The following is a 26,785-nucleotide window of genomic DNA, read 5'->3' as shown; positions in this document are numbered from 1 at the left end:
TGATCATTCCTTTAGGCTGGTTCTGAGGGTCTATTGCTGTAGACATTTGGCACCTTAAGTTTCACGGGTCTCGTGTGTCAGATCAGCCGTAGGGGAGAGTTGAGGGATACCACAGACCGAGGAGGCGGGAGACACGAGATGTCCTATTTAACTTGTGAAGCAGTTTTTTGTGGTGGTTCTACCTGCGTGCTCTGCAGATGTTCTACACTTTGAGCCACTCCCCCCCCCCCAGACCATTTTGCTTTAGTTGCTTTTCAGATAGAGTCTCACATCCTTCCCTAGTGCCAGAGGGGACTGTGACCCTCCTGCCGCTGCCCATTGCACAGCTAGGATTATAGGTGTGTGCCATGATGCCCAGCTTATTGATTGAAAGGCTGGGGGTGCCTGGCCGGTGCCAGCCACAGGTCTGATAGTGAGCTGGGGACTGCTGTTGACTGGCAGGACCAGCCCCCAGGAGGAAGACCAGCTAGGGGAGCAAAGACAGCCTCAGCCAGGACTGTGTGGTCACCCAGAACCAGTGGCAGAGGGAAACTGGGAAAAGTCGCCCCATTTACCCTTGATGGCCCAGTGTGACTCCTGCAGCAGGTGAGCCACAGGCAGTGTGGGGACTCAGCTGAGAGTCCCCTGCTCTCCCTGCACAGCTTCCTGGGAGCCTCAGGGATGGGGGAGGGGGTCACCCAAGTAATCCTCTATCCAGTTCGTACCACTGGACCCAACGCTAAGCTCTCCCTGTGTGCCCAGCAGTTCACAACTGAAATTTGTGTGCCCAGCAGTCACAACTGAAATCCTAGCTGCAAGTGAAGCTGAGATCTGAGGATCACAGGTTCAAAGCCAGCCAAGGCAGAAAAAGTCTTGAGACGCCTTTCTCCAAATGTTTAATAGTTGTGGGTCAGTTGGTAGAGCACCAGCCTTGGGCAAAGAACCACTAAGGGCAGCATCCAGGCCCTGAGTTCAAGCCCCAGTGCTAACTCCAAAAAAAAATAAAATAAAATTGGCCTACAGCCTGCACTGCCAGACCACCTCGGGGCTGCGGGTTCCTGACTTATTGCCAAGCTTTCTTTGGGATCAGATTGCCAGTTGGGTTTGAGACTTCAATTATATGGAAAAGACAGCGCTATGGCTTAGAATTCTTGTTCTGCCACCTGCTAGCTAACACTTGGGTTTCATGGCTAACCCCCTCCCCCACCCAGGTCTTGTCTGGGCTACTTAATCTCTAAGCTAGGAAGAAGGAACTGGAGGATCATGGCTCACAGCCGACAGAAAGTTCACAAGCTCCCTTGTCAACCTCTGATGGGCACGGGGCGATGCCAGGCTCTCATCCCAGGCTCATGGGAGGATGAGGTGAGGAGGGTGAGACAGGGCACGCCTGTGATCCCAGCGCCCAGGGAGAAGTCTGACAGCTCAGGTGCACAGCTGAACGAGAATCAAGGTCCTTAGCCTAAAGAGAAAGAGGGCTGGAGGGCATGGCCCAGCTGTATCCCACCTCCGAGCAAACCCAAATAAATGAGCCTCAGGCCTGAACTGCCCTCCTGGCTAGAAGACCCAGCAGCCAGGGTCAGGCCTGTACTTGCCTCTCTGTCCTGGAAAGGAGAGGGACCCCAGGCACTCCGCCGTGTTCTACCAGACATTTTCCTCACCCGAAGCTCAGGCTCCCACCAGTTCCTGCCCGTCGTCTGCATCCCAGACTCGTGTCGTAAGCACACTCGGGTTGTTTTGCTTTCCCTTTAGGCAGATTTCACATACTCCAGCTTCAAAAGGAAAAGAAAAGGCTCCTTGTCTACACCAAGTCCCCTGAGCAGCCAGCCTCCTCTTAAGCCCGCGGTCTTGGAGTTGTTGCCTGTGGCAAACATCTTCTCTCTCTCTCTCTCTCTCTCTCTCTCTCTCTCTCTCTCTCTCTCTCTCTCTCTCTCTCTCTCTCTCCTCTCTCCCTCTCTCCCTCTCTCCCTCTCTCCCTCTCTCCCTCTCTCCTCTCCCTCCCTCTCTCTCTCTCCCTCTCTCTCCTCCCTCCTCCCTCCTCCCTCCCTCCCTCCCTCCTCTCTCTCTCTCTCTCTCTCTCTCTCTCTCTCTCTCTCTCTCTCTCTCTCTCTCTCTCTCTCTCTCTCTCTCGTGGGTCATGGGGCTTGAACGTGGCCTGGGCACTGTTCCTGAGCCCTTCAGCTCAAGGCTATCACCCTCCCGTTGAGCCAAGCCCCACTTCTCATTTTCTAGAGGGCCCTTTGTGCCAGGCTGGCTTTGAACCTTGGTGCTCAGATCTCAGCCTCATGAGTAGCTAGGATGACAGCCTGAGCCACCATGCCTGGCTTCCTGTCTCTCTTTGAATCTGTCACCTTCATCCTCCATGTCCTAGCTGCGGCCTGCAGTGGTGGGACAAGCTCTTGTGTCAGGAGCAAGAGTCGGAGCATTTCCCTGAGACTGATGCTCCAGAGGATCAAAGCCATGCTCGCCCACCTGGCCCGAAGGAAGAACTGACCTTGAAGTTGGCTTCTAAGAAAGCTCTGGCTCCTGCCTGGGCAAGCAAGAGCAGCCTTGAGGGGGGACCTTGTAATTCAGCTTCTGGGAGATGAGAAGAGGGAAGAGAAGAGGAGGAGAGCCAGAGAGGAGGGGAAGGGAGGGGTGGCTTAATGTCAGCCTGCAGAGAGGAGGCCTACTCAATGTTCCCTAAAAACCAGTGAGTTAGAAGTGTAGTCTCCAGCTCTGAGGGCTTAGAGGACTCACTGGGACGTGAGACCTAGTGGGAGGGAGTTAAGTCATTGGGGGCATGTCTTTGAAAAGTGTTTCTCTGGGGGGGGGGGGCCCTCTCCCTTTCCCCTCTTGGCTCTCCCTCCTCCTCTCTCTTCTCCTCCCCCCTCCCTGGCCACCATGAAGTCAGCAGGTTTCTTTTTTTTTTTTTTTTTGCCAGTCCTGGGCTTGAGCTCAGGGCCTGAGCACTGTCCTTGGACTTTCTCAAGGCTAGAGCTCTACCACTTGAGCCTCAGCACCACTTCCGGCTTTTTTCTATGTATATGTGGTACCGAGGAATCGAACCCGGGTCTTCATGCATGCTAGGCAAGCACTTTAACCACTAGGCCAAACTCCCTGCCGTCAGCAGGTTTCTTTACACACCCTCACCCTCACCATGACACACCACCACAGGCTCAAAGCCACAGGGCCGAGGCGGCCACCAGCTGGGGCCCCTGAAGGCCAGGGAGCCACTGGGGCACTTTGTTAGGTAATGGACCGCTGACCCCTGCACGGTGATTCTGTGGTAGGAGCCTCACTCCGGAGCCCCTACTCTACCTATGATGCCATCTGTGTTCACTAAGATTTCCCTGCTCAGGCCAGGCGGCATGGCTCTGCAGCATTGAAGCGTTCTGCAGGGCTGGGTCGGGCAGATTCACATTCTCCCCAGGACGCCTCTGGCTGGCGGTGCCCACTGTTCCTACCCAGGCTTCCTGACACCAGTGGGTGTGCAGGGACAGAGACGGGGAGGAGAACAGGGGAGAGCTTTGGCAGCTGCTCTTCTAAGCCACTCACCCCATCCCCTCCTTCTGACCGCATCTCACCCTAACGAACCCCCAAGTCTCCTCCAAATACTCTAACCATGGCAGTTAGAGCCTCACCACAGGGATTTGGGGTATACATAAATACTCAGTTCCAGATCCCCTCTCAGACCCCCCCCCCCCCACCTTTCACCATTCCCACCCCACAACCAAGCTCATCCCAGGTCGTCATCTTTAGCCACCTTTGATCTGGGCCGGGGTGACAGTCTCTTCACTGGCTCCCTTGCCCATCCTCTAAGGCTATTCCTACCTCAGGGCCTTTGCACATGCAGCCACTACTGCTGAGACTTCTCCCATCCCTCTAGTTTTCATTAAAAGCCAGAAAGGCCTGTCTTGGCCCTCTGTCTGGCCCACCCTCTGCCTAGATGCTTACAGGGTGTGGTTTGCATTCTCTGGGTATCTCCTATAGTCCATCTCTCTCTTTATCCCCCCAGGCACTGCCCCTTGAGCAGCTGGGATTATAGACACCAGCTACCAGGTCTGTCCTCTAGAGTGATGGGATAAGGTGGAAGCAGGGGTGCGCTCCATGGTTATCTGTGGGAAGATGATCCCCTCCACCCCCGCCTTGGAGGCACCCCTGACCGTGCTCTGATCTTCCAGGGAAGGGGCCCGTGCTCACCCACCTGGGGCTCTTGAGGCCTGGTGCAGGGCCCTGCACAAAGAGGGCATTGGAGAAATGCTGGCCCTGAACCAAAGTGGGTGGGGCAGCCGCTCTGTCCGTCTGATGGGGCCAGCATGGCTGCTGCGGGGGGAGCAGTGCTGTGGAGAAGCAGGTTGTGCCCTGAGGATGGGGGCAGGGGTGGGGGGAAGTCGGGCTCTGGAAGAGGCAGCAGCAAGTCTGGAGCCCACTGAGCACACAAGGGGCTGGGAAGGGCCTGGAGGGGGTGAGTGAGAGCGTGGGGGGGGAGTGGGGGAGACTGGGGTGGAGGGCTGCCCGGCCTCTCCCTCCGGGCAGAGCCCTGGCTGGGCTGTGGTGCTGGTGTCAGTTACGAGATAAGTCACGTTTGACTTGTGAGATAGTCACTGAGTCAACAGCAGTGCTCCAGGCCCTGTTGGTTCTGGGCTGCTGTCTGAGGTGAGGGAGTGCCAGTGGGTGCAGGGTGGGGCTGCAGGTTGCCCAAGGCCACCGGGAGTCCAGACCCAGGCTACCAGGCCGGGGTTGTGCTGCAGCCCTAGTCAGACGAGGCCAGAGGGAGAGTGGGGGCAGGTGGGGTGAGGACTGGGTGATGGAGGCTGGCGGATGAGGACCAGAGGCTGGAGGCTGGTGTCTTGGGCAGCAGGGATTCAGGCATGGCTGTGTCCCGAGCACCGCTGTGTCATGTTTCAGGGAGTCTGCCTGGCTGGTGATGGGGTGATGGGGCCTCCCTCCCGGTCCCTCTCTGTGCTGTCAAGTGACTGGTTCCATTTTGGATTTGAAAGGATTATTTGTTTTCCTCTTGTGCATGGCACCTCCCTGATGCAGAACCTCGAGACCCGGGTTCAAATCCAGGCTTAGCTTCTCACTTCCGTGACCTTGGGCAGAGCCCCTGAGGGCTCCTCCTTCTGGGGGCCTCGCCCACATGTCTGGGAACCTTGGCTTGGGGGTAGAAATTCAGTGTCCTCAGCCCCCCTATCATCCAAATCCTGGCCTTGACCAAGCTGCCCCACCTGAAAATGGGCTGAGCAGGGGTCTCGGCTTTTTACATCTCCATCCATGCCATGTGAACCCCCAGCCAGAGAGGTATGGGTTCAAGTTAACCATACTCAGCCAGTCCTGAGGGCCCTGAGGACACAGTGTCCCTACCACAGTAGATACCTAGGGACAATCAGTTCTTCACAGTTCTTTGGGGGACATTTTGGGGTACCAGATGTGACATGGGATTCAACACTTGCTGCATGAATTACCCTTGAGGGACCCATTGAAAGCACCAGGTCGGTGTCATCTGACACTCCTGCTGGCAGTTGTTTGATGATGATGGTGGTGGTGGTGGTGATGATGATGATGATACTGATGATGTGATGCCAGTGCTAGGGCTCGAACTCACGATCTGAGCACTGACCCTTTTCACTCCAGGCTTATGCTCTACCTCTTGAGCCACAGTTTCACTTCTGGTTTTGTTTTGTATTTTTGTCCATCTTAGGGCTTGAATTCTGGGTCTGGGCACTGTCCTTAAGCTTTTCAGCTCAAGGCTACTGCCCTACTCCTGGAGCCACAGCCCTATTTCCAGTTTTCCAGTGGTTAATTGGACCAGGCTGGCTTTGAACCTGGATCCTCAGATCTCAGCCTCCTGAGTAGCTAGGATTCTAGGCGTGAGCCACTACTGCCTGGCCAGCTTCCCGTTTCCAGTTCTAAACAACACATAAAACTGCCAGCGAGCCCTGCAGAGGGATGTGTTCCAGTCACGCCTTCTGAATGTTGTTCCCTTGGGGATGTTTGGATGTAGGGAGGGTGGTGCGGCCTGGGGAATGCTAACCTGATTCCCAGCCACACTGCTCACTCTCCTGGCAGCTGCGAATCTGGGGGATGCCTTCCGTCGAGGCCCGTGTGGAATGTGGGGGCTATTAAAGGAAGCTTCTGGGCCGAGGGTTAGGACATGGTAAGCTCAGAACTATTTACAACTTAGGGCAGAAGCAGTTGACTGGAACTTGGGTCAGGAGATTTTCCTGGGTGACTGAGCTCTGGCCTGGCTCAGCCTTGCCCGTGCGTGGCTGGACTCTAAAGAGACTGTGAGTTTGTGGTTGGGTTTTCCTGTCTGCTCACTCTGTATAGAAGATGCCAGCTCTGCACCGGGATGGCCATTTCCATACCCGGTTCCTCTGTGCCAGCTGTGTGTCTGCCCAGAGGACCCCCAGCGGCAGCCAGAGGAACCTCCATATCCACAGACCCCAGTGAAGGTGAAGCTTCCTAAGCCTCCTGTGGATTTGGAATGGAGGCAGACGCAGGACCCTTCTTTAGCAAAGAGTCCCCTTGCCTGCCGTCTCCATGCAAAAATGGGAACCTCTCCCAGGTGAGATCCCCAACTGCCTCGTCCACTCCCTGAGAGGAGGGGGGAGCCGGCCACCCTGCCTGGCCCCTTTCTTTCCTTAGTGTCCCTCCCACGCCTCCCCGCCCACCCCTCCCCTCTTCCTGTACTTTGCTGCTTTCTCTAGTTCTTCCTCTTCCTCTCTTTTTCTGGCTCCTTCCCTCTTCCTCTTGCTTTCTCTGTCTCTCTGTGTGTCTCTCTCTTTTCCTATGCCTTTCTCTTCCTCTTATCTGTCTCCATCTGTCTGTCTCTCCCCCCCCCCCTACTACCTTGGTCATCAAAGTGGGCAAAGGGTGTGAAGCACCCATCCTGTGGGATGGTTTTGTCATCCGGCTATCAGGGTCTCGTCCCCCCCACCCCAGACTCAGCACGTGCGCAGTAAGCACTAGCATGTGATTGGCGTTAACTAGGATCGCTCTCAACTGAATGGTTTAAGTTCTGGGTTTCTTGCTGAGTGGCTGTGCGACAATGAATAAATCAGTGCACCTCTCCGGGCTCCAAGTTCTTCATTTGGACAATTAGGACGTCATATTGGCTGTGTACAGGGCTCTCCTAGGGATAAAACCCAGGGCAGGGAGGGTGGCCAAAGAAAGTTCTAGAACCCTGAACATACAGAGCATGCTGCACCTGGACATGCAAGGAGTGAATTGTGCTCACACAACCGTGGGTACAGATGTGGGGATGGTGTCTTCCCTGGAGAAACTCTGCCTCCTCCTTGCTGGAGGTAAAATCATCTGCAGTCACAGCCTTTGGGAACATGCAGGCGGAGACCAACTCTGGACACTAATGTGTGATTTACTCATACACACACAGGAAGGAACAGTTACCTACCCCAGCGGACTTGGTTCATTTGTAGAAGCTTACATGAGGAAATTCTGTGTGTGTGTGTGTGTGTGTGTTTACACACATGTGCACCTGTTCTGGGGATTGAACTTAGGGTCTACATACAGTCCCTTAGCTTTTTAATTTTGTTTTCTCAAGGCTGCTGCTCTACCACTTGAGCTACAGCTCCACTTATAGCTTTTTACTGGTTAATGAGAGATAAGAATCTCAAAGGCTTGGGGGCCGGGAGTTTGGCCTAGTCTTAAAGTGCTGGCCTAGCATGCACGAAGACCTGGGTTCAATTCCTCGGCACCACATACATAGAAAAAAAGCTGGAAGTGGTGCTGAGGCTCAAGTGGTAGAGCTCTAGCCTTGAGAAAATCCAAGGACAGTGCTCAGGCCCTGAGCTCAAGCCCAGGACTGGCAAAAAAAACAAAACAAAACAAAAAACAAAAAAAAAACTCAAAAGCTTTCCTGCCCCCTGGCTGGCTTTAAACCATGATCCTCCTATCACAGCTTCCTGTGTTGCTAGGATGACACAGATGTCATTCTGGTAGCAACGTTCCGCCATTTGCACCTCACCAGCAGTCTGTTAGATCCGCTCACCTCAGCACAAGAGGAAACCTGCGTGTCAGAGAAGGCTGCAGTTCTCTTGGCTAGTATTCCCTCATCTACCTTGTGCTCTTTACGAGCTGGTACCATGGGCTCTGTGCCTGCTTCTTAGAACGTTCATGGGTGATGGAGGATGCTGGGGAGAGAGGCAGCAGGTATAATAAACGGGAGATGATTAAGGATTACTGGCTCCACACCCAGGAGGGTTCTACATAGATCTACCTAGGTTGACTGGAAGTTTCTTACCTCCATGTGGAGGTGACCTTTAAGCAACAGATCGCCTGTACCCCCAGGTGGGCGGCAGGGCTAACTGGAAGGTCGCACAAGCTTCCATCTGGCAGGCCCAGGAAGCCTTCTGCAGCCAGCTTCCCAGGGCTCCTGGGTCCCAGGCTAACACTTGAACTTGCCTTTCCAGTCCTCCAGCTTTCTCCTCCTCTAGGTGTCTCTGCCGCTGGTCCCCAGCCAGTCCCTAGCCACTCTCCTTCCCACCCCATCCTTCTAAAGACCCTGTGGTTACAGGTGGGAGACTTGTGATTTCTCCACAGCAAATAATTGTGCCTCCTGCAGTCTGGCCCAGTCTGGCCACACCTTCAGGAAAGCAGGAAAAATGAATTCCCTGGCCTGTGCCATACTTCTAATCAGCAGGAGGAACTGATTGGCTGGGCCATGCCACACACCCAGGAGAGGAAGAACTGATTGGCTGGCCTCAACCATACCCCTCAAGAAACAGGAGAAACTGATTGGCTGGCCTCAGCCATACCCCTCACAAAACAGGAGGAACTGATTGGCTGGCCTATGGCCCCGCCCTCTTGGAAGGAGGAAGTTATGATTGGCTGATGAGGACCTCCAAAAGACCTTAGTGTTATTTATGCAACTAGCAGCATGGATAGTTCCATATTGTGGAAGATACAGCAGCCTATTTAACGAAAGCCATCTTCGTTTACCTGGATGGGATTTTCTTATTGGTACTGGGATTTTCTTATTGAAACTGAAATTTTATTTTGTGGTCTTCATTTGTTTTCTCTGAGATATCCACTCTACATGGCCCATTACCACATCGGGTGCTCTGCTGAAGGAAAAGAGGCAGCCTGCTAACCACAGTGCCTTGGCTCCTGCCCACCGGTGTCTACATTGACCAGGCAACAGCAGCTTAGAGGAGCGGTTATGGTTTTATTGTTTGCATGGTGGTTAGTTGGTCTGCAAGTTCCTTTCGGCTCCAGGAGTGATCTTTGCCTTCCTAACTCTCTGCTCCAGTGTTGCCATTTTATTCCAGAATATTTGAAGTTCCACTTCCTCCATTCATCTTTTGGACTTAAACACCCTGGAGGGTTGAGAGGATGCCCCAGGCATGCCTGGTCCGAGAGAGACATAAGACAAAGTATCTAGCAGACAAGATTCAAATTTGTGGTATAAGGTCAGCCCCTGTCACTGGCTGTGCAGCTCAGAGAGGGCAGAGTTGTCAGGAGACAGGCTAGAGGTAGCCCCAGGCCATAGGAGCTAAGTCAGAGTGACCAAGAGGGTGGCATAGGGCTTTGACCCTTCCTGGTAAGGCAGGTGACTCGAGAGAATGACATTTGTCTTTGTCCCTGTGTAGTCAGGAAAGAGCTAGTATAAAGGTGGACTTGAGGCAGGTGAGGGGTGTAGACAGACTCTGGACCCAGCTATCTGGTTCCCAGCCTACTCTGCTACTTATTAACGGGAGACTTTGGGCAAATTAAGGAACCTTGCTGAACTTCTATGTCTCCTAGTGTTAGCATGGTGCCTGGGGCGGGGTAGGGGGCAGAAATCTTCATTCAACTGTGAGAATAAAATGGGATCCACCAGGCCAATGGAAGCATTCAGTGTGTGTTAGCTATTCCTGTGATTGGAAGTCCCAAGGAGTTTGCATTCCCCCAGGTCTGTAATCAGGGGGTCCGAAGCTAATAAGGCCTCCTCTCTACAGAGCCTGTGTAATCAGATATCAAAGGTGGGATTGGATTTCAGGGCCCATGAAAAGCAATCGGGACTGTGCCTGGGACTGCACTGGCAAACAAAGTAATGCCCCCTCCTCCCTGTCTCACAGGCCTCCCTCCTGCAGCTTGTTCCCTCACAAGGGGACCTTGAGATTGTCACCCAGCCCAGGTGAGGGTCTGTGAGGCTTCCCTCTAAAAGTAGAGTCTCTCCACTTAGGGTGTCTGTCTTTGACTGCAGAATAAGAATTTCTGGAAAAGTCACGATGTTGAGCAAACTTGGAGGAGCTTTACTGAGTGAACAAGCAGGCAAGCAAGCAGACAGAAGTGGACATGCAGAGGCCCGCTCGGGGTGTGGGTGTTCTCAAAGGAGAAGTCATTGAGCTCTAACATCAGGGTATTTATGTGATAAAGGCAAGGTCTGGCTTAAAGTTAGGTGCAAAGATAGATGTTTATCTTTGCTCTTTACACTTTTATTACTTTGGCTCAAGCTCTCTAAGACTTGCCTGTACTTTAAATATTTGACCATTATGTTTTGGCATCTCTTTTCGGAAAGAATGCATCCCTTATGTGTGTCTGTATGTTGGGGGGCAGGGTGCACGCGGGTTCCCGGTGCTTGAACTCAAGGCCTGGCACTGTTCACGAGCTTCTTTTGCTCAAGGTTAGCACTCTGCCACTTGAGCCACAGCTCCACTTCTGACTTATTTTTGGTCTGTTGTGGGGCTTGGACTCTGGGCCCGGGTGCTGTCTTGAGCTCTTCAGCTCAGGGTTGCGCTCTACCACTTGAGTCACAAAGATCCTCAGATCTCAGCCTCCTGAGTAGCTAAGATTACAGCACCCGGCTTTTACTTCTGACATTATGGCAAAGTTATTGCAGATAAGAATCAACTGGACTTTCCTGCCCAAGCTGGCTTTAAACCATGATCCTTAGATCTCCGCTTCCCCAGTAGCTGGGATTACAGGCATGAGCCACCGGCACCCAGCTTGCCAAATATTTTAAAACTGGGTGTTTATCCTTGACATAAAGAACACATCCTGCCATTAATGTTTATCCTTTGAGATAAGCACTTTGTGTCAGAAGGAGCCACATTTCTAAGTATTTGCTTTTTATGATATCCTTCCTCCGTTTTCAGAGCAGGCCAAGTCTGCCTGGTTCTCGTCTTTCTCCTTGTGCTAATACTGCAGCTTCTGAAGGAGCATGAGGGCTAAAACAAAGAAGACAGCAGCACTCCTGCATTTCTAGACACACTGCTCATTTCCGCGTTGCTGGCTGCCATCCACCGGGCCTCATTTTCCCTGATCTATCCTGTCTCAAGATGAGGGGAGCCAAGGAGACCTAGCTACAGAAGCAGGGGATGGGGTGGGGGGTGCTTCAAAGTCAGAGGAAGAGGCAGGAGCCAAGGGGTGCTGGAGGCCTCGAGGACTTGCAAGAGACAAGGCAATGGGTTTCTCCTGACACCCCCTGAAAACATGCGCCTCTGCTGATAACTGTAATTGTAGACCTCAACGCGTAGCGTGCATTGTGCTACACCACGGAGTAGGTGCCGTTTGTTACCGCAGCCCGAGGAGGCCGACACCACCCTTTCCTGGGGAGGGGGTTCACCCATGAGTTCTGTGTGGACTTATTGGTTCTGTGGGGGTGGCTTGATCCAGACCACAGCTGTCTACCAGGCTGAGTGTGAACCCAGTGAGTTGTGCAGGCTCTAGGGATAACCAGTTTGTACTGGTTCTGATAAATGGGCCACATGCACCACTCCCCAGCTCTGAGATCCCATGTTGGTAGTTGGATACTTGGGGATGACGGGAGTGTCACTAGAGGACCCGAGGGGACCTCCCATGGCAGCCTTTACTCCAGTTTTATGACTGCAAATCCAGTCATCAATGATTTACCACATGCCCAGATAAGTATCAGGGCTGCAGCAGGACTGGAGGTGAGTCAGCCAGGGAGAGCTGGTTTTCTTGAGGAGGAAGAAGGAATTTTACTTCCTGACCATGGAGTTTCAAGTAAAGCTGGGGAGGGGTCCTGGCAGCCAGGGCACCGAGGGGGTGGCTTGTGGGTGTGGGGCCCGCATAGGAGGGCATTAGGGGGATGTGGTGGCTTGGAGTCCCACTGCCAAATTTAAGTTTCCGCTGTGCTGTCACAGAACGACCAAACTCCTCTGAATGTAAAAGACTATGAATCGAGGCGCATTCTAGAAAATTCACCCTAGGAATCTTGGGGAAATTTAAACATGATAAAGAACCCAGCAATCAAAATACAATGTATATGGGGCCGGGAGTGTGGCCTAGTGGTAGAGTGCTTGCCTAGCATGCAAGAAGACCCAAGTTCGATTTCTTGGTACCACATACATAGAAAAAGCCAGAAGTGGTGCTGTGGCTTAGGTAGTAGAGCTCTTAACCTTGAGAAAGCCCAAGGACTGTGCTTAGGCCCAGAGTTCAAGCCCCAGGACTGACAAAAAAAAAAAAAATATATATATATATATATAATACACACACACACACACACACACACACGTGTGATATGAGACAGTATCCATAGTGAGTTGTTGAAAATCAAGAGAAAAATATGTAATAAAATACTATAGGGGCCGGGAGTTTGGCCTAGTGGCAGAGTGCTTGCCTAGCATGCATGAAGACCTGGGTTCGATTCCTCGGTACCACATACATAGAAAAAGGCTGGAAGTGGTGCTGTTGCTCAAGTGGTAGAGCACCAGACTTGAGAAAAGTCCAAGGTCAGTGCTTAGGCCCTGAGTTCAAGCCCCATGACTGGCAAAAAAAAAATACTATAAATATTCAAAGTAAACAATAGAATGATACACCGGTGTCATACAGTCACATGGGCTGCTGGGCAGAGCCTGCAGGTGGCTCAGTGGATGCCACAAGGAGCCGTGAACCCCAGGGCTGCCGGGGAGCCCCAGGGCTGCCCATGTTCATGGCTTGTGGCTGCCGGAAGGAATTACCCTTAACTAAGTGGATTAAAACAACCCACGTTGGTTCTCATGTGGTTTGGGAGGTCCAAAGTCCAGAATGGAGCTTCCAGGCTGCTGCTGTCAGCCTGGGGCCCAGGCTCCATCAAGAGGCTCCAGGGAAGACCTTGTTCCCCTGCCTTTTCCAGCTTCTGGAAGCTTCCCGCCTGCAGTCTATGCTAGGTCACATCTCCACCACCCCTACCACCGCCATTCTCACGCCTGCTTCCTTCTCTGGCCTTTTCTCTTCCCTCTGTGGGGACACGGGTCCTGGGGTTGAACCAGGGCAATGTCCCTGGACAGTCTTCACTGGTCTCAAGACAAAAGCTCCTGTGCCATCTGAGGCTCCCAAATTCCAGGGGTGTCGACCTAGAGTACTTTCGAGGACCGTGGTCCTGCCTCTATCCAGACTCCGAAACAGAGCGGTGGGCCACGCTGAGCTGGCCCCGGGGCTCAGATTCCACTCTGCCCCTAGCTTGCCCCTCCCCCTTCTGTGGGCTGAAGATGGGCAGATGCTCCCCTGCTCCGGTGAGGACAGCAGTGCCATGCCGGACACTGGACTGACCCTTCCTGGACTGACACCTTGAATTTTCAGTTTTGGGGTCCCTGGAAATGACTACTGTGCCAAGTGCCTGCCGCCAGGCCTTGGTTCTGTGGTTTCTCCACTGGAACTTTGTCCCCAGGTATCCAGCGTGATCCCCTCCTCAAATCTTTGCTCTTTCTTGGTGACCGGGTGCCCTGGCCACCCCTGTGTGATAACCAGGAGGCCTGGCCACCCTGCTCTCTGCAGACCTCCTGGGAGGTTTTGTGACCTCTGATGCCACTGGAAACTGATCCGATTCCTTCTGGGGTTCTAGTGGCGATGGTTTCTGGGGACCCTGGAGTGAGTGTGTGTTCCCCTCCCGCCCACCACCACTTGCCTTTTTAAAAAATTGTATTTTATTGTCAGGATAATATAGAGAGGGTTTACAGTTACATTCGACAGGCAGTGGGTACATTACTTCTCAAACCTTGATACCTCTTCTCATGTTTTTGTCCTCTGTTCTCTCTCCCTTCCCCCCTCAGTCATCTTGTGTCCCCCCCTTCCCTATTTCAAATAAACACCACTCACCCATCTTGAGCTGGGCATTCCACCTCATTATTAGGAGATATCAGTTAAGTGTCTTAATGTGTTTATTCTACAAATACCCTAATGTACATTGTACTGGGGTGCTGGGTGCTTAGTAGTAAACAAAGCAGACAAGAACCATCCAAGTGTACACCCTGTACAGGAGAGAGAGGGGGGTTGTTGAGTTTATATATCAACTGTGGGGTGATATCATTGCACATAGGGAAAATGTCAGCAAGGGGTAAGTCAGGGCCGAGAGCATTCTAGATAGTCAGGGAAGTCCTGACCTCAGAGACAGAGAGTAAAGAAGTAACCAAACCACAGAATGGGTGGGAGGGGTATTTTCAAGCAGTGGGGACAGCAAGTGCAAAGGCCCTGTGGGAGGAAGTGCTTGGTGTAGCAAAAGCAGAAGGGAAGCCATGTAGGACTTGTGAGTCAGAGGGTGAAATACACAAGGAAAGTAGCCCAGTCTGATGGGGGAGGCAGGAGGCTCCAAGGTATTCAGATGCTATGCTGATAGTTAAGAAAAGACATTGATGAGTTTGAGGAAATAACTTTTCTTATAGTATTTTCCCAATCAAAAGGGTCTGAAGAAGGCATGTGAGTTTTAAGGAATAATGGAAGAAGGACATAAATACATCCCCTTCACCCTTCTCTCCCAGTGCCAATTCCTATTCCTCCAGGAGCTAATTGTCCTGAATTTAAGCGTGAAATTCTGGATTTCCTCCTTATATTACTGAAGTAGAACAACGTATTGGTTAGTTTGGAGCTTTGTTTAAATGAATCCATGCCGTGCATAACTGTTCTTCAGTTTGCGTTTTTGTGTATGGTGCATGCCAGGCTCCTCCTCATTGGTGCATGTAGCTGTCACTCACATTCACTGCTACCATAGTATGCCTCCTCATTGGTGCCCATAGCTATCACTCACATTCACTGCTGCGACTTCACTGAGTGTTCCTGTTCTGATTTATACTTCCACTTGTGAAATGGCATTCCAACCCCTACTGTTGAGCCAGTCTTGCATTCTTGAGATTAATCCAACTTGATGGTGATGGATTCTCTTCTCTAGAAAGCCCAGCTGGGTTAAGTTTGCTGATGCTCTCTTTAGGATGTTTGCTTCTGGGCCAGTGGAGCAGGCTCGGCTCACTTCCCCTGTTGGTTTTATTCTTTTCTGGTTTGGCCTCAAGGCCTGGGAATATTTCCTACCCTTCCGTCCAAATCCTCAGTTAAAATCCCGAGAGGGTTTGGTAGATGTTAGCGACTGCCTTGCTGCCAGTCTGCGGTCCTGGATTGTTTGTATGAAGTTCAGCTGCCTTCCATATCTGCTGTCTTGTGTACACCCCAATACCCCTCTCCCTGGCTACAGGCCTCACCCCAAACCCTCACAGTACCCGAAAGCTCACCGCTGACTTAGAAACTGCATCTTCTGCTCTCTTCTAGGAGAACCTTGAGCTCAGGCATGAAGGGCTGTCCACAGGCTACCCCCAGTCTCCCCAGGTAACCACAGGTAGCTTACCCCCTTTGGGGGTTAGTCGATTGCTTAACAAGCCACATGCAGCCTCATTCTCCTGCACCTGACTTGAGCGTGAAGCGTGCTAGACAGGTCCCACTCGAGCTCAAAGGGTGTCGCTGGGTGGCCCTGGGCCTGTGGCTGGCCTCCAAGGGGGACATGTTGAGAGCTGCATGGCTCCAAGCCTCTAAGCCCCAAATTAGCTTCTTTCCATAGTTTTGAAAGGGAAAGAACAGCGGGCTAAATATATCATGGGGCCATGCATGGTCAACAAGGCAGAAATAAAGTCAACAGCCAGCCATCTGGGGCTGGGTTTACAGACCCCAGGGAACCCAGCATGGTGTCTCTAAAGCAGGCTGGATCGGATGGCAAACTGGGGCCAGACCAGGCAGGCTGGCAGCCCCTAGCAGGTGTTTAGGGAGTGGTCCCTCCCCTCCCGCATGCAACCAGTACGGGCTCTGATCCCTCTCCTCTCATCCTGAGCCTCCGACCTGGCCTCCCATCTGCTGGGTAAAAGCCAGGCATCCTTGAGGCCTAGGGCCCCAACTTGTGTGTGTGTGCGTGCGTGCGTGCATGTGTGTGTGTGTGTGTGTGTGTGTGTGTGTGTGTGTGTGTGTGTGTGGTCTGTTCCTTACAACTCCCCAGCAGGCGGATCTCTGCTAAATGCTCTGCATATCACCCCTATGCATGCTTATACCCTATGCACATGCCTGCAACATGTGTTTGCATGTTTGCATGTAGACACACGTGTTTATGAATATATGGAATGTCCCTGTGAGCACACATGGGCTTTCCACATGTGTGTGGGTTCTGTGCAGGCCTGCATAGTATATACACACACAAGGTGAAACAGAATCAGGGGTAGAGGAGGAGGAAGGTCTGCAGTTACAACAGCCCCAGTCCCAGATGAGGTCAGGCGGCCATGAGCCCAGCCTGTCTCAGGAGGAATTCTGGGGGAGTTACCACTTTGTTACAGGAACAAGGTGATCTTCTGAATTTAGGGCCGTTTGCTTTAAGATGATAAGAAGATATGGCCTGTGGGGTGGGAGGGGGGGTGCCAGCCACACCTCATACTTCTCACTGAGTTTGGTCTCCCTTGGTGATGGCAAAATTCACTGAGTGCTGCAGAGAATGGCTCAGATCCAAGGGTACAGCTTCAGTCTGGGGACTTTTAGTTAATTCACAGGACCAGCGAAAGCATCTTCAAGTTGCTTTTTACTTACTGCAGTCGTCCCCCACCCATCCCTCCTCCCACCTCCGAATACACCGCCCTTTAGTCAAGGTGTTTGTGTGTACAGCCTTGTATGTGTTTTCATGTAGGGTTATAATTTAGATCTCCTACCTTCACCTAAGAGAAATGTGAAGCCATCATGTCTGTGAGCCTGACTTTCCTCTCTTAAATTTTTTTCCTACTCTATCTGTTTCCCATAAATGACATAATAAATATTCTTCTTGGTGGATGAGAAAAAAATTCTTTCTTTTCCTTGTGCTGGGCTTCAAACCACCATCCTCAATCTCAGCCTCCTGAGTAGCTAGGATGACAGGCGTGAGCCACGGGCGCCCGGCACATTTTCTTGGTCCATTTGTCTGTGGGTAGAGATGAAGCCTGCTTTCCCCTCTCCCAGGACTCTGCAGAGCCCAGAGCCCAACACTCTCCACCACCTGCCTCACCGTCCTGTCTGGAGCAGTGCCCATTGGGGTTCCTGGCCGGCTGAGCCCCATCGGTCCTTCCCTGGCCTCCCCACTCCCCCATGCCTGGCATGCTGCTGGACAGGTTCTTGGATACACAAAAAAATATTTGTCTAGTGGGGGAAATAAAAAGAAAGAAAGCTCAAACCTCAAGCTGATAAAGGATGTTGTCCCAAATATTTTTAGAGTATCTCTTAACAAAGTGGCCAGTTCCGCGGGGGTTGATGGAGAAAAATATCTCCGCATCAGATTTCAGGCGTCCTGGTTTGCATCCTTTGGGGAAGATGGGAAAGAATGCAGGACTGGAAAACAGGATCCGCCCATGCCTGGCCTCACCCACGTACCCTTGAATAGTGTGTGATCAGGGATGGCTGCGGGGGCACCCGAGGATGAGAGGGCAGCAAAGGGCAGTACCTGTGCCTTCTCCAGGGTCCCCAAAGATGTCCCAGCCCCATCTTGGTCTGGCTGGCACCAAGCTAAACTGAGGACTGCACCTGCCTCTGCACCTTTCAGAAAAGGGCCAGAGAAAGGCTTACCTTGCTGGTGGCTTCCGGGGGTGGGCTTCCTGTCCTTTCATTGGACTTTATTTGAATCCCTTGCTATGTGCCAAGATCAGAAATGACAGTGACAATGAGAGTCCTGTGACATCGTCCCTGGGGATGCCTGGGAGCCCCTGGAAGGGTCCCCTGAGTGGTCACCCCTGGGATGCTCAGAAAATGACGGACAAGCTGAGCGTGGTGGCTCACCCCTGTCATCCTAGCTACTCAAAGAAGCTGAGATCTGAGGATCGGGGTTCAAAGCCAGCCCAGGCAGGAAAGTCTGTGAGACTTTATCTTCAATGAAGCAGCAAAAAAAAAAGATCTGGAAGTGGGGATGTGGCTCAAGTGGTAGAGCACCAGCCTTGAGTGAAAAAGCAAGAATGTGAGGCTCTGAGTTCAAGTCCCCAAGAACCTCATGTAAATAGGCAGCCAGGGAGGGCGGTGCACAGCCTCCAGGGGCATACCATTGGCTAACGCCCTGTCACTCAAGCAGTTAGTGACAGTGATTGATCTTGGCTCAGCCCTTGCTCTCAGGCCCTCCAGGGAGGGCCGAGACTTCCCTGCTCTCTTTTAGGCAGGAATGTCTCAGTGCCTGGGGCTCTGACCTTGCTGCCCGAGTCTTGCTGTGGGGCTGGTTGCTCAGCCACCCCCAGCTCACTCGAGGATGGGAAACCCGAGATGCTGCAGAGGCACAGCAAAAGCCAGGATGGCTGTGAACTGATTCTTCTCTTCACCCCTTCTGTTCCCCTCCCAGGCCCGGCGGCCACTGCGGTCCACACGGAATGTCTGGAGATTGTGCGGGCCCCCATTTCCCGATGATTCCTTCCTGTGGGTCTGGAGATTGTCTTTAGCGCACTTGAAGGCTCTCGTTGCTGCTGCCGGGTTTTCTTTAGTTCTCTCCTTCCTAAGAGCTGGGCCCTGGCCGGCTCCCGCTGCCGGGATGGCTCAGTCCAAGGCCAGCGGCTCGCACTACGCCCTGACGGCCATTGGCCTGGGCATGCTGGTCCTCGGCATCATCATGGCCATGTGGAACCTGGTCCCTGGCTTCAGCGCCGACAAACCCACGGCTCACGGCAACAAGACGGAGATCGGGAGTGGGATCCTGAAGAGCAAGACCTTCTCCGTGGCATACGTGCTGGTCGGGGCCGGGGTGGCCCTGCTGCTGCTGTCCATCTGCCTGAGTGTCCGGGACAAGCGGGAGCAGCGGCGGAGCGAGGAGCTGGCCCGCATGCAGCAGCAGGCGGGGGCCACACCCCGAGCCCGGGAGGACGACAGGTGAGGACGGCCTGATCCCAGGCTGGAGGACTGAGGGAGTCACACTCACGTTCCTTTGGTTTTGATTTTTGTCATACTGGGGACTTGAACCCTGGACCCTGTACATGGTAGGCGAGCGCTCTGCCGCTGAGCTAGCTCATCCCCAGCCCACACTGTTGAGGGTGGAAGTATTTCAGTCGTGGGAAATGGCTGATCTTCTGTACAAACAAGCCTGGGCTTCTCGACAGGGCTGCCCCGGTGAGATGGATTATATACAGGTGTGCCAAGATGTGGACACCCCTGGAAACCAAACAAGGCCAGAGGTAGCCACAACTGGCACCGGTGTGGGTGCTTGTCTCTCAGCCCAAGCATGCTGAGTATGTTTTACTCTTATTTGAAGAGGTTGGAATGCACTATTCCATTTGACCCCAAATGCCACAAAGATACTTTAAAAGACACGTGAAATCTTGCGCTCTCTCTCTCTCTCTGTCTCTCTCTCTCTCTGTCTCTCTGTCTCTGTCTCTCTCTCTCTCTCTCTCTCTCTCTCTCTCTCTCTCTCTCTCTCTCTCTCTCCATCTACGTTTCTCTGTACATGTCTGCCTCTCTATATCTCACTATCTGTCTATCTCTCTCTCTGCCTGTCGCATTGGCCAAGAAAGGTAACCCAAAGTGTCATCACACCCAAGGGGTTTGACCCTCCTCAGTTAATAGCCCCTGCACACGCCTGCAGAGGCAGCCTTAGAGATGTGCTTTACTGATAATATCACGAGCAACTCTCAGTCCAGTCACATCGACAGTCAGGATCCGCCGTCACAGCCAGACACCGATGGCTCATGCCTCTAATCCTAGCTATTCAAGAAAGCTGAGATCTGAGGGCCACCGTTAGAAACCAGAAAGGCCTACAAGATTCTACCTTCAAAATAACCAGCAAAAATCTGGGCAGGAGGCACGGCTGAAGTGGTAGAGTACCAGCTCAACAAGTCAAGCTGAACAAGCAGGAGGCCCTGGAGTTCAAACACCAGTCCCACCAAAAAAAAACTAAATAAATAAATAAGAAATAACTAACCGCCACACAGGAAAGCTTCTTGGCAGTTTAATTCAGCTAGAGGAGCTAGAGGAGAGGAGACGCCCAGCTAGGGAGATGGCGCGACCTTCAGTTCTGTGGTCCCTCAGTGGGTGGGGTGATACCCACCATACTAGGCAAGGCCTACTGCCCAACTGAGTCCATGGATTCAAAGCCACATCTCTTCTGGAAAGATCTTCACGGAGATGCTCTGAAATAGTATTTGGCCTGAGCCGCCCCCCCCCCACCCGTGGCTATCACAGAGCTAACCATTAGTCACACTGGCTTGTCCTGGAAACCATGGAGACACAAGAAAGTGCCAAGGAGGAAAATCAGACACTTGCAGTCCTCACAACAGTCAGCCAGGAGCACAGCCAAGTGCCTTCCCAAAGGCAAACGGGAAGAAGCTGGGGGACAGCAAGGAGGCCTGGGGGTCAGCCAGGGTCACCCTGTAGGGTCAGGTGGTGGAGCCTCAGAGAGCTTTGGCATGACTCTTTGTAAAATGATTAGCCTTTAAAAAAAATGTCCTGAGTTGCCAGGCATGGTGACTCAGGTCTGTAATCCTAGCTACTCAGGAGGCTGAGATCTGAGGATCAAGGTTAGAAGCCAGCTCTCCCAGGAAAGTCTATGAAACTCGTCTCTCCATTGAACCACCAAAAAGCCAAAGGTGGAGCTGTGGCTCAAGTGGTAGAGGGCCAGCCTTGAACAAAAAAGGGACAGCAGGACAGCGCCTAGGCCTTGAGTTCAAGCCCCAGGAATAGCACTCGTGTGTGTGTGTGTGTGTGTGTGTGTGCGCGCGCGCGCACGCGCGCGTGTGCGTGTGTATGTGTGTGTGTGTGTGTGTGTGTGTGTGTGTGTGTGTGTACGCACGCGTTTCCTGAATTGGTGAATTTTCCCATTCAACATTCTAATGAGTTTGATCTCATTGAGTCTTAGGAGAAAGCTGGAAGGTAAAATTGCAGAATAATTTATAGTAAATGCCAGTGTTACAGTCCAGATGCTTCTTTGGTCCCTGGCTGTGACCATGTTGCCTGTGTTACATAATCTTGTCATCTTTGGCCAGAGGACAAGCTGGGTGTTGGAATAAACAGCCTGGCCCAGCATGTGGTCGCCTTGCAAGGCTCCCAGGCCAAGGAAGTCCATGCCAAAACACTCAGAGGACAGAATGTAGTGGCCCTTTCCTAATAGCATGACCAAAGCCCATCCCTCCAGCCACAACACTGGCATCAAGATACCCCCAGGTCATCAAGGGACTGCAACATGCTGCATCTGCATTTGAGTACTTAGGCCTAGCTGGTCCTTTGCCCCAAAGCTACCTAAAACTATAGAACATGGCAGGTGAGTGCTAGCTTTTACAGATACCACAGCTTGGGTCCTTCTGGGACCCATGGGTGGCACATGTGGCCTGGGTACCTCAAGGGGAGCTGAAGTGAGGTTGCAAGATTTCTGATTGTGAGTCTGTCTATCCATCTGCAGCCAGGAAGAGGAGGAGGAGGAGGAGGAGGCTTCAGCCCGATACTACGTCCCCAGCTATGAAGAAGTCATGAATTCCAGCCACTCAGGAGCCAGGGAGCTGGAGCAGAGCCCAGGGATGGGGGCCTCCCTGCCCTCCTATGAGTCGTTAACCGGGCTAGGCGAGTCCACCCTCGTGACCACCAGGGCAGACACGGAGGCAGGCGCAGGGCGGCCCCCGGAACGGCAGAACTCCAAGATGGCCAAACGCCTGAAGCCGTTGAAAGTTCGAAGGATTAAGTCCGAGAAACTTCACCTCAAAGACTTCAGGATCAACCTCCCTGATAAAAACATCCCTCCCCCCTCCATCGAGCCTCTGACTCCCCCGCCACAGTACGACGAGGTACAGGAGAGGACCCCTGAAGCCCGGCCCCCTGACTGAGCTGCCCCCCGGGCAGTGCTCCCTCCATCTCTTACCCTCTGCACCAACCGACTGTAAGGAGGTCACTTGGGCCCCAGTGGGGAAGCAGAGAAGATGGTACTCGCTCTGCCATCCCATGGAGGGGGGCGGCTCCTGTGTTTCAGGAGCGATTGTACAGGGGGTCCATCGGAAAGCTGGCATCCAGGAGCACGGCAGCCCAGGCACCGCCCCCCTTCCTTCCTCCACCTGAATCCCTGGCCACACACAGTGACAGGATCCTTGGCCACCGGCTTAGATGGTGGTAGTTTGGTTTTATTTCCACAGGGATGCCCTTATTTTCCTTAAGAAGCTGGGCACTGGTGGCTCACACCTATATTCCTAGCTATTCAGAAGGCTGAGATCTGAGGATCAAGGTTCAAAGCCTTCCTGGGCAGGAAAGTCCAAGGAGATGCCTACCTCCATTGAACTACCCAAAAGCCAGAAGCAGAGCTGTGATTCAAGTGACAAAGCACTAGCCTTGAGTAAGAAGGCTCAGGGATAGTGCCCAGGCTCTGAGTTCAAGCTCCAGGACCAGCCCCTTTGTCCCCCACCCTCCCCTCGCAAAATAATACAATTTTGCATTTGCTTTCTTCCCTGGATCCCTGAGCTATATAGGGGTGGGGAGACTTGTGGGAGTAGGCCCAGGTAGAGGCTTTCTTGGGGCCCTGAGTATTGTTGGCAGTTTGAGGGTCTGAGGCTCGATGATCTGTAGGTAGGTAGCACAGAAAGTCCAGCAGTGATCTGAATTGGTACATTCCACGTTTCAGTCCTATGTGGGACTGTCACAGCCCGAGAGGAGGTGTTGTGTGCTTCTAGCTAGCCATACCACTGAGGTTTTGATAATAATAATAAACTATTTTCTATGTAGTTCATGTGATTGGCGAGTTATTTGTGTAGCTCTTGCAATGCAGTACTGGCTGGCCTATGGGTGCTGTGGGTGACGGGAGTTACTAAGTTCATACACTAAACACAGGCCCAGGGCAGAACTGAGCGCTGCATGCACACAGCCCCATCTTCTAGACCCAAGCCTGGACTGTGAGTTAGCTCATCCATACAGAGGATAACTCAGCCAGCCAGTGGGCCCTGGTCCAGAGGCTGCTTTCCTGTGATGGGCCATGGTGGGACAGCCTCGAGGAGGCTGGAGCCTTGTTAGAAGAGAAAGTTCTCAACCTTGCTGTTTCCTCTCAAGCCCTAGGCTGGGAAGAAGTCAGCCACCTGCTCCGACTGGCTTTACAGCCTCCAGTACCAAATTTTCATTGTCCTTATGCAAATCTGCTATAAGAAGGGGAGGGGTGAGATAAGCTCTGGGCCTGGACACCCAAGGCCTAGGCGGCTCTCACCCAGGGCCCTGTTCTGACACCCTCCCCAGGGCTGGGCTGGCTTTCCCAGCACTTTCCATGCTTCTTCCTGAAAACTGGGTAAGCTAGGAGTGACACACTTGGAGTAGTGAGAGAGGCTGTGTGTGTGTGTGTGTGTGTGTACGGGGAGCTTTTTTGTTTAAGGCTAGAGACCTACCACTTGAGCCTCAGCTCCACTCGTGATTTTTTTAAGGTTAATTGGAGATATACTCTCCTGGCTCACCCTATCATCCTAGCTACTCTGGAGGCTGAGAGCTGAGGGTCATGGTTCAAGGCCACTAGCAGGCAGGAACATCTGCAAGACTTTTATCTCCAATTAATCACACCCCCCCCCCAAAAAAATGCTGGAGCTGTGGCTCAAGGGGTAGAGCACTAGCCTGGAGCTACCTGTGCCCGGCTGACAGTTGTCTAAGAGTTCTCAATCTGGTTCTGCAAGATCCTCCTTGAGTTCTCACCAACCTAGACCTCCCTGGGGAGAGGAGAGGCCCCTCTGCTTCTATGGCAAGATTTTCCCAAATGTGATCAAACTGGACTTGAAATGTGATTTTCTTGGAGTATCAGCCGAGTTCCAAGTACCATCACAAGAGTCCTTCCAGGTGTCACAGGGAGACCATACAGACAAGGAGTTGGCATGTGACTGCAGAGGTGGGGACGACAGGGGTTAAGCAAGATACTCGCTCTGCATGACTGCTCTGAGCATCTGCTAGGCACCACCAGGCAGGGGTAAAACCCGACATTGCTGAGCTGGTGCGAGGTTGTGTTTCCGTGCAGGGGAGAGAATGAAAACTGACAACGTGTGTGATGTGACATCAGAACGGTAGAAATAAGATGGGGCAGAGCTGAGAGCCCCTTGGCAGAGGATCAGAAGTCCCCAGGAGGTAACATGGCAGAAAGCAGCTATCTAGACATAGAAAAATTCCAGAAAGTTCCCAGGTGCTTGGGTGTGCCATGAAATCTCAGCAGCTGTCACCAGTATCAGCCCATCGTGGACCCTGGGGTCAGCTGGGAAGGATTTTCGGGCCAAATTAACGTGGGAACTACCCCCTCTTGGTTGGCCTCACCTCCTGAAGTTTCCTGACCATCCCCCAAATAGCGCCCCCAGCTAGGAACCAAGCAGCAAGTGCTTCCCAAACCACATCACTGGGGGTGCCAGGCACTGAGCCCCTCCACCTTCCCCTCGGGTCTCGCAGCTATTGCAGACCTCCCAGGCCCTCCCTGATGGAATTTCTGCCTCTGGCAGGACGTAGGTACACACAATAGGACACCCAGCATTCTGCGACGCCCAGCATTCATCCAGGACCCTCCCACACACTGGAGTCTTTACAACACAAGATTTGCACCCAGTTTCCTCAGCGCCAGCCAAGCTATCCACACACACCTCCCGTCCCAGGGACACGGAGGCCTGCAGGCCCCAGAGCTCCAAGAGATAGAAAAACAGTGTTGATGCAAGTTGGTGGCTGTGCGGTGAGGCAGAGCAGGTGTGCCAACAGAGCTCACGACCATCACAAGCCACGAACCCACGGACCCCTGAACACAGATCTCATGGCCCAGCCACATCCTGCAGCTCCCAGCTCTCAACACCACTGCACTGAGGGGCCAAGCTGCCATCCCCACAGCCCCAGCACCACCTGACCCCAGATGACATGGAGGTGACCAGACATTCCCAGCCCCCAGTGCCAGGGAGGCCACTAAACACAGCAGCACCAGCACTGGACACGTCCCCTTCGGCCAATGACTATCCACCAGAATTGATTTGGCCCTGGCAGAGTTCCAGCGTGGGGTGGGGGAGGGATGTGGGTACTTCCTACAATGTCTGTGATAATCTCCACAAGAAAGAATTACCCTGTCCCCAAAGCCTGTCTGGACACAGGAGTCATTCTCTCAGACTGTGGCAATTGTCTGGCCACCCAGTACCAAATCCATCAGGCAGACACAGGAAACCGCCATCCCCACATAGGACCCAGCCTGTGCACCTCAGCACCACGCTTTACAACCTGGCTCGTAAGCCAGATGCGGAGGCTCAGGCCCGCAATCCTAACTACTCATAAGGCTGAGATCTGAGGATCCCGATTCAAAGTCAGCCTGGGGAGAAAAGTCCATGAGACTCTTATCTCTCATTAACCACCTAAAAAGCAAGAAGAGCTGTGGCTCAAGTGACAGAGCCTTGGGCAAGAACATGAGACTCGGACTCAAGTTCAAGAGTGCTGGTACTGGCACACACACACACACACACACACACACACACACACACACACACACCAAAAAGAACAAAACTTTCCCTTTTATGAATACAATTTTCTTAACCCTCCTCCATTCCAGAATTAAACGTCAAAATTTCTGTAACATGACATAACAGTCCTCTCCCAGCTCCCTCTCTCCAGCTGTTCCCAGGTGACCTTTAATGGAGTGTTAATAAACTGTAATAACAGAGAATTTATTAACTGGACTGTGAAGAGACAAAGATAATGGTTGGCAATACTTATTATCCCAGACTCTGAGCCATTCTGGATTCTTTGAAAGTATCCTTGGAAGCCTGTGGCAGCATGTGACAAAATAAAGCAGCTATAAGAGAATTTTGGAAGCAAAAATTACAGCCTGGCTTTTCCTGGGTTATAAATCAGAGAAAGAAACGGTGTCAGATGAGACTGAGTGTTTCTGGAAGATAAGCTGGAGTGGAGAGTGTAGGAAATTTAGGAATTGTGCAGGAACTTTCACATTAACCAATGCTCTCAGTGTTTAACCTTAAAGCCTCTTGTTTTTCCAGTGTGTCCTTTCTGTCAGTGCCCAGGACCACCCCTCCCCCCCGCAAAATCATCAGCTTCTACTTTGTGAAAATGCAGACAAGATAAAAGAAAGTAATAATGTGTTAGTATGGATGATGGCACGAAAATCCCCCAAAGAAAAAGGAAGGAGGGAGTTAAAGGAATATCTAAGAGGGATGAACTTGTTCAAAATGAACCTATGGAATTATCCCAGTCAACTTCCTTGCACTAATAATGTATGCTAGGGAAAATTTGTTAGAAAATAAGAGCCAAGGCCAGGAGTTTGGCCTAGTGGTAGAGTGCTTGCCTAACATGCATGAAGACCCAGGTTTGATTCCTCGGTACCAAATACATAGAAAAAAAAAAAAACAAAAGCCGTAAGTGGTGCTGTGGCTCAAGTGATAGAGCTCTAGCCTTGAGAAAGCCCAAGGACAGTGCTCAGGCCCTGAGCCCAAGCCCAGGACTGGCAAAAAGAAAAGAAAAGCCAAGTATGAGTGGCTCACACCTGTAATGCTAGCTATTCAGAAGGCTAAGATCATAGTTCAAGTCTTGAGACCCGATCCCCCAATGGCTATCGAAATATAGGACTGGAAATATGATGTGAGTGATTGAACCCCAGCTGTAAGCAAGAATGCTGTGCAAGAGTTCAAGGTCCGGAAGAGAAAATCTGACAATCTATATATGTATATATGAGAAACCA

At 52.3% G+C, this 26,785-nt stretch overlaps 1 protein-coding gene across 1 annotated transcript in view; it reads left to right on the top strand.

Moving 5' to 3' along the window:
* Tmem51 (transmembrane protein 51) overlaps nt 1-22,823 on the top strand; it is a 26,563-nt gene extending 3,740 nt beyond the window's left edge. Inside the window, exons 2-3 of the mRNA XM_090333905.1 lie at nt 18,491-19,011; nt 21,530-22,823. Coding sequence (XP_090190031.1) covers nt 18,677-19,011; nt 21,530-21,947 — 753 coding nt within the window. The 5' untranslated portion in view covers nt 18,491-18,676 and the 3' untranslated portion in view covers nt 21,948-22,823. The remainder of the gene's footprint in view (nt 1-18,490; nt 19,012-21,529) is intronic.
* Nucleotides 22,824-26,785: the final 3,962 nt, after the last annotated feature.

This window comes from Megascapheus bottae, chromosome 6 (genome assembly GCF_031878675.1).
Source record: "Megascapheus bottae isolate mThoBot1 chromosome 6, mThoBot2.hap1, whole genome shotgun sequence".
NCBI classification, from domain to species: domain Eukaryota; kingdom Metazoa; phylum Chordata; class Mammalia; order Rodentia; family Geomyidae; genus Megascapheus; species Megascapheus bottae.
This window is presented reverse-complemented; position numbering and strand designations above follow the sequence as displayed.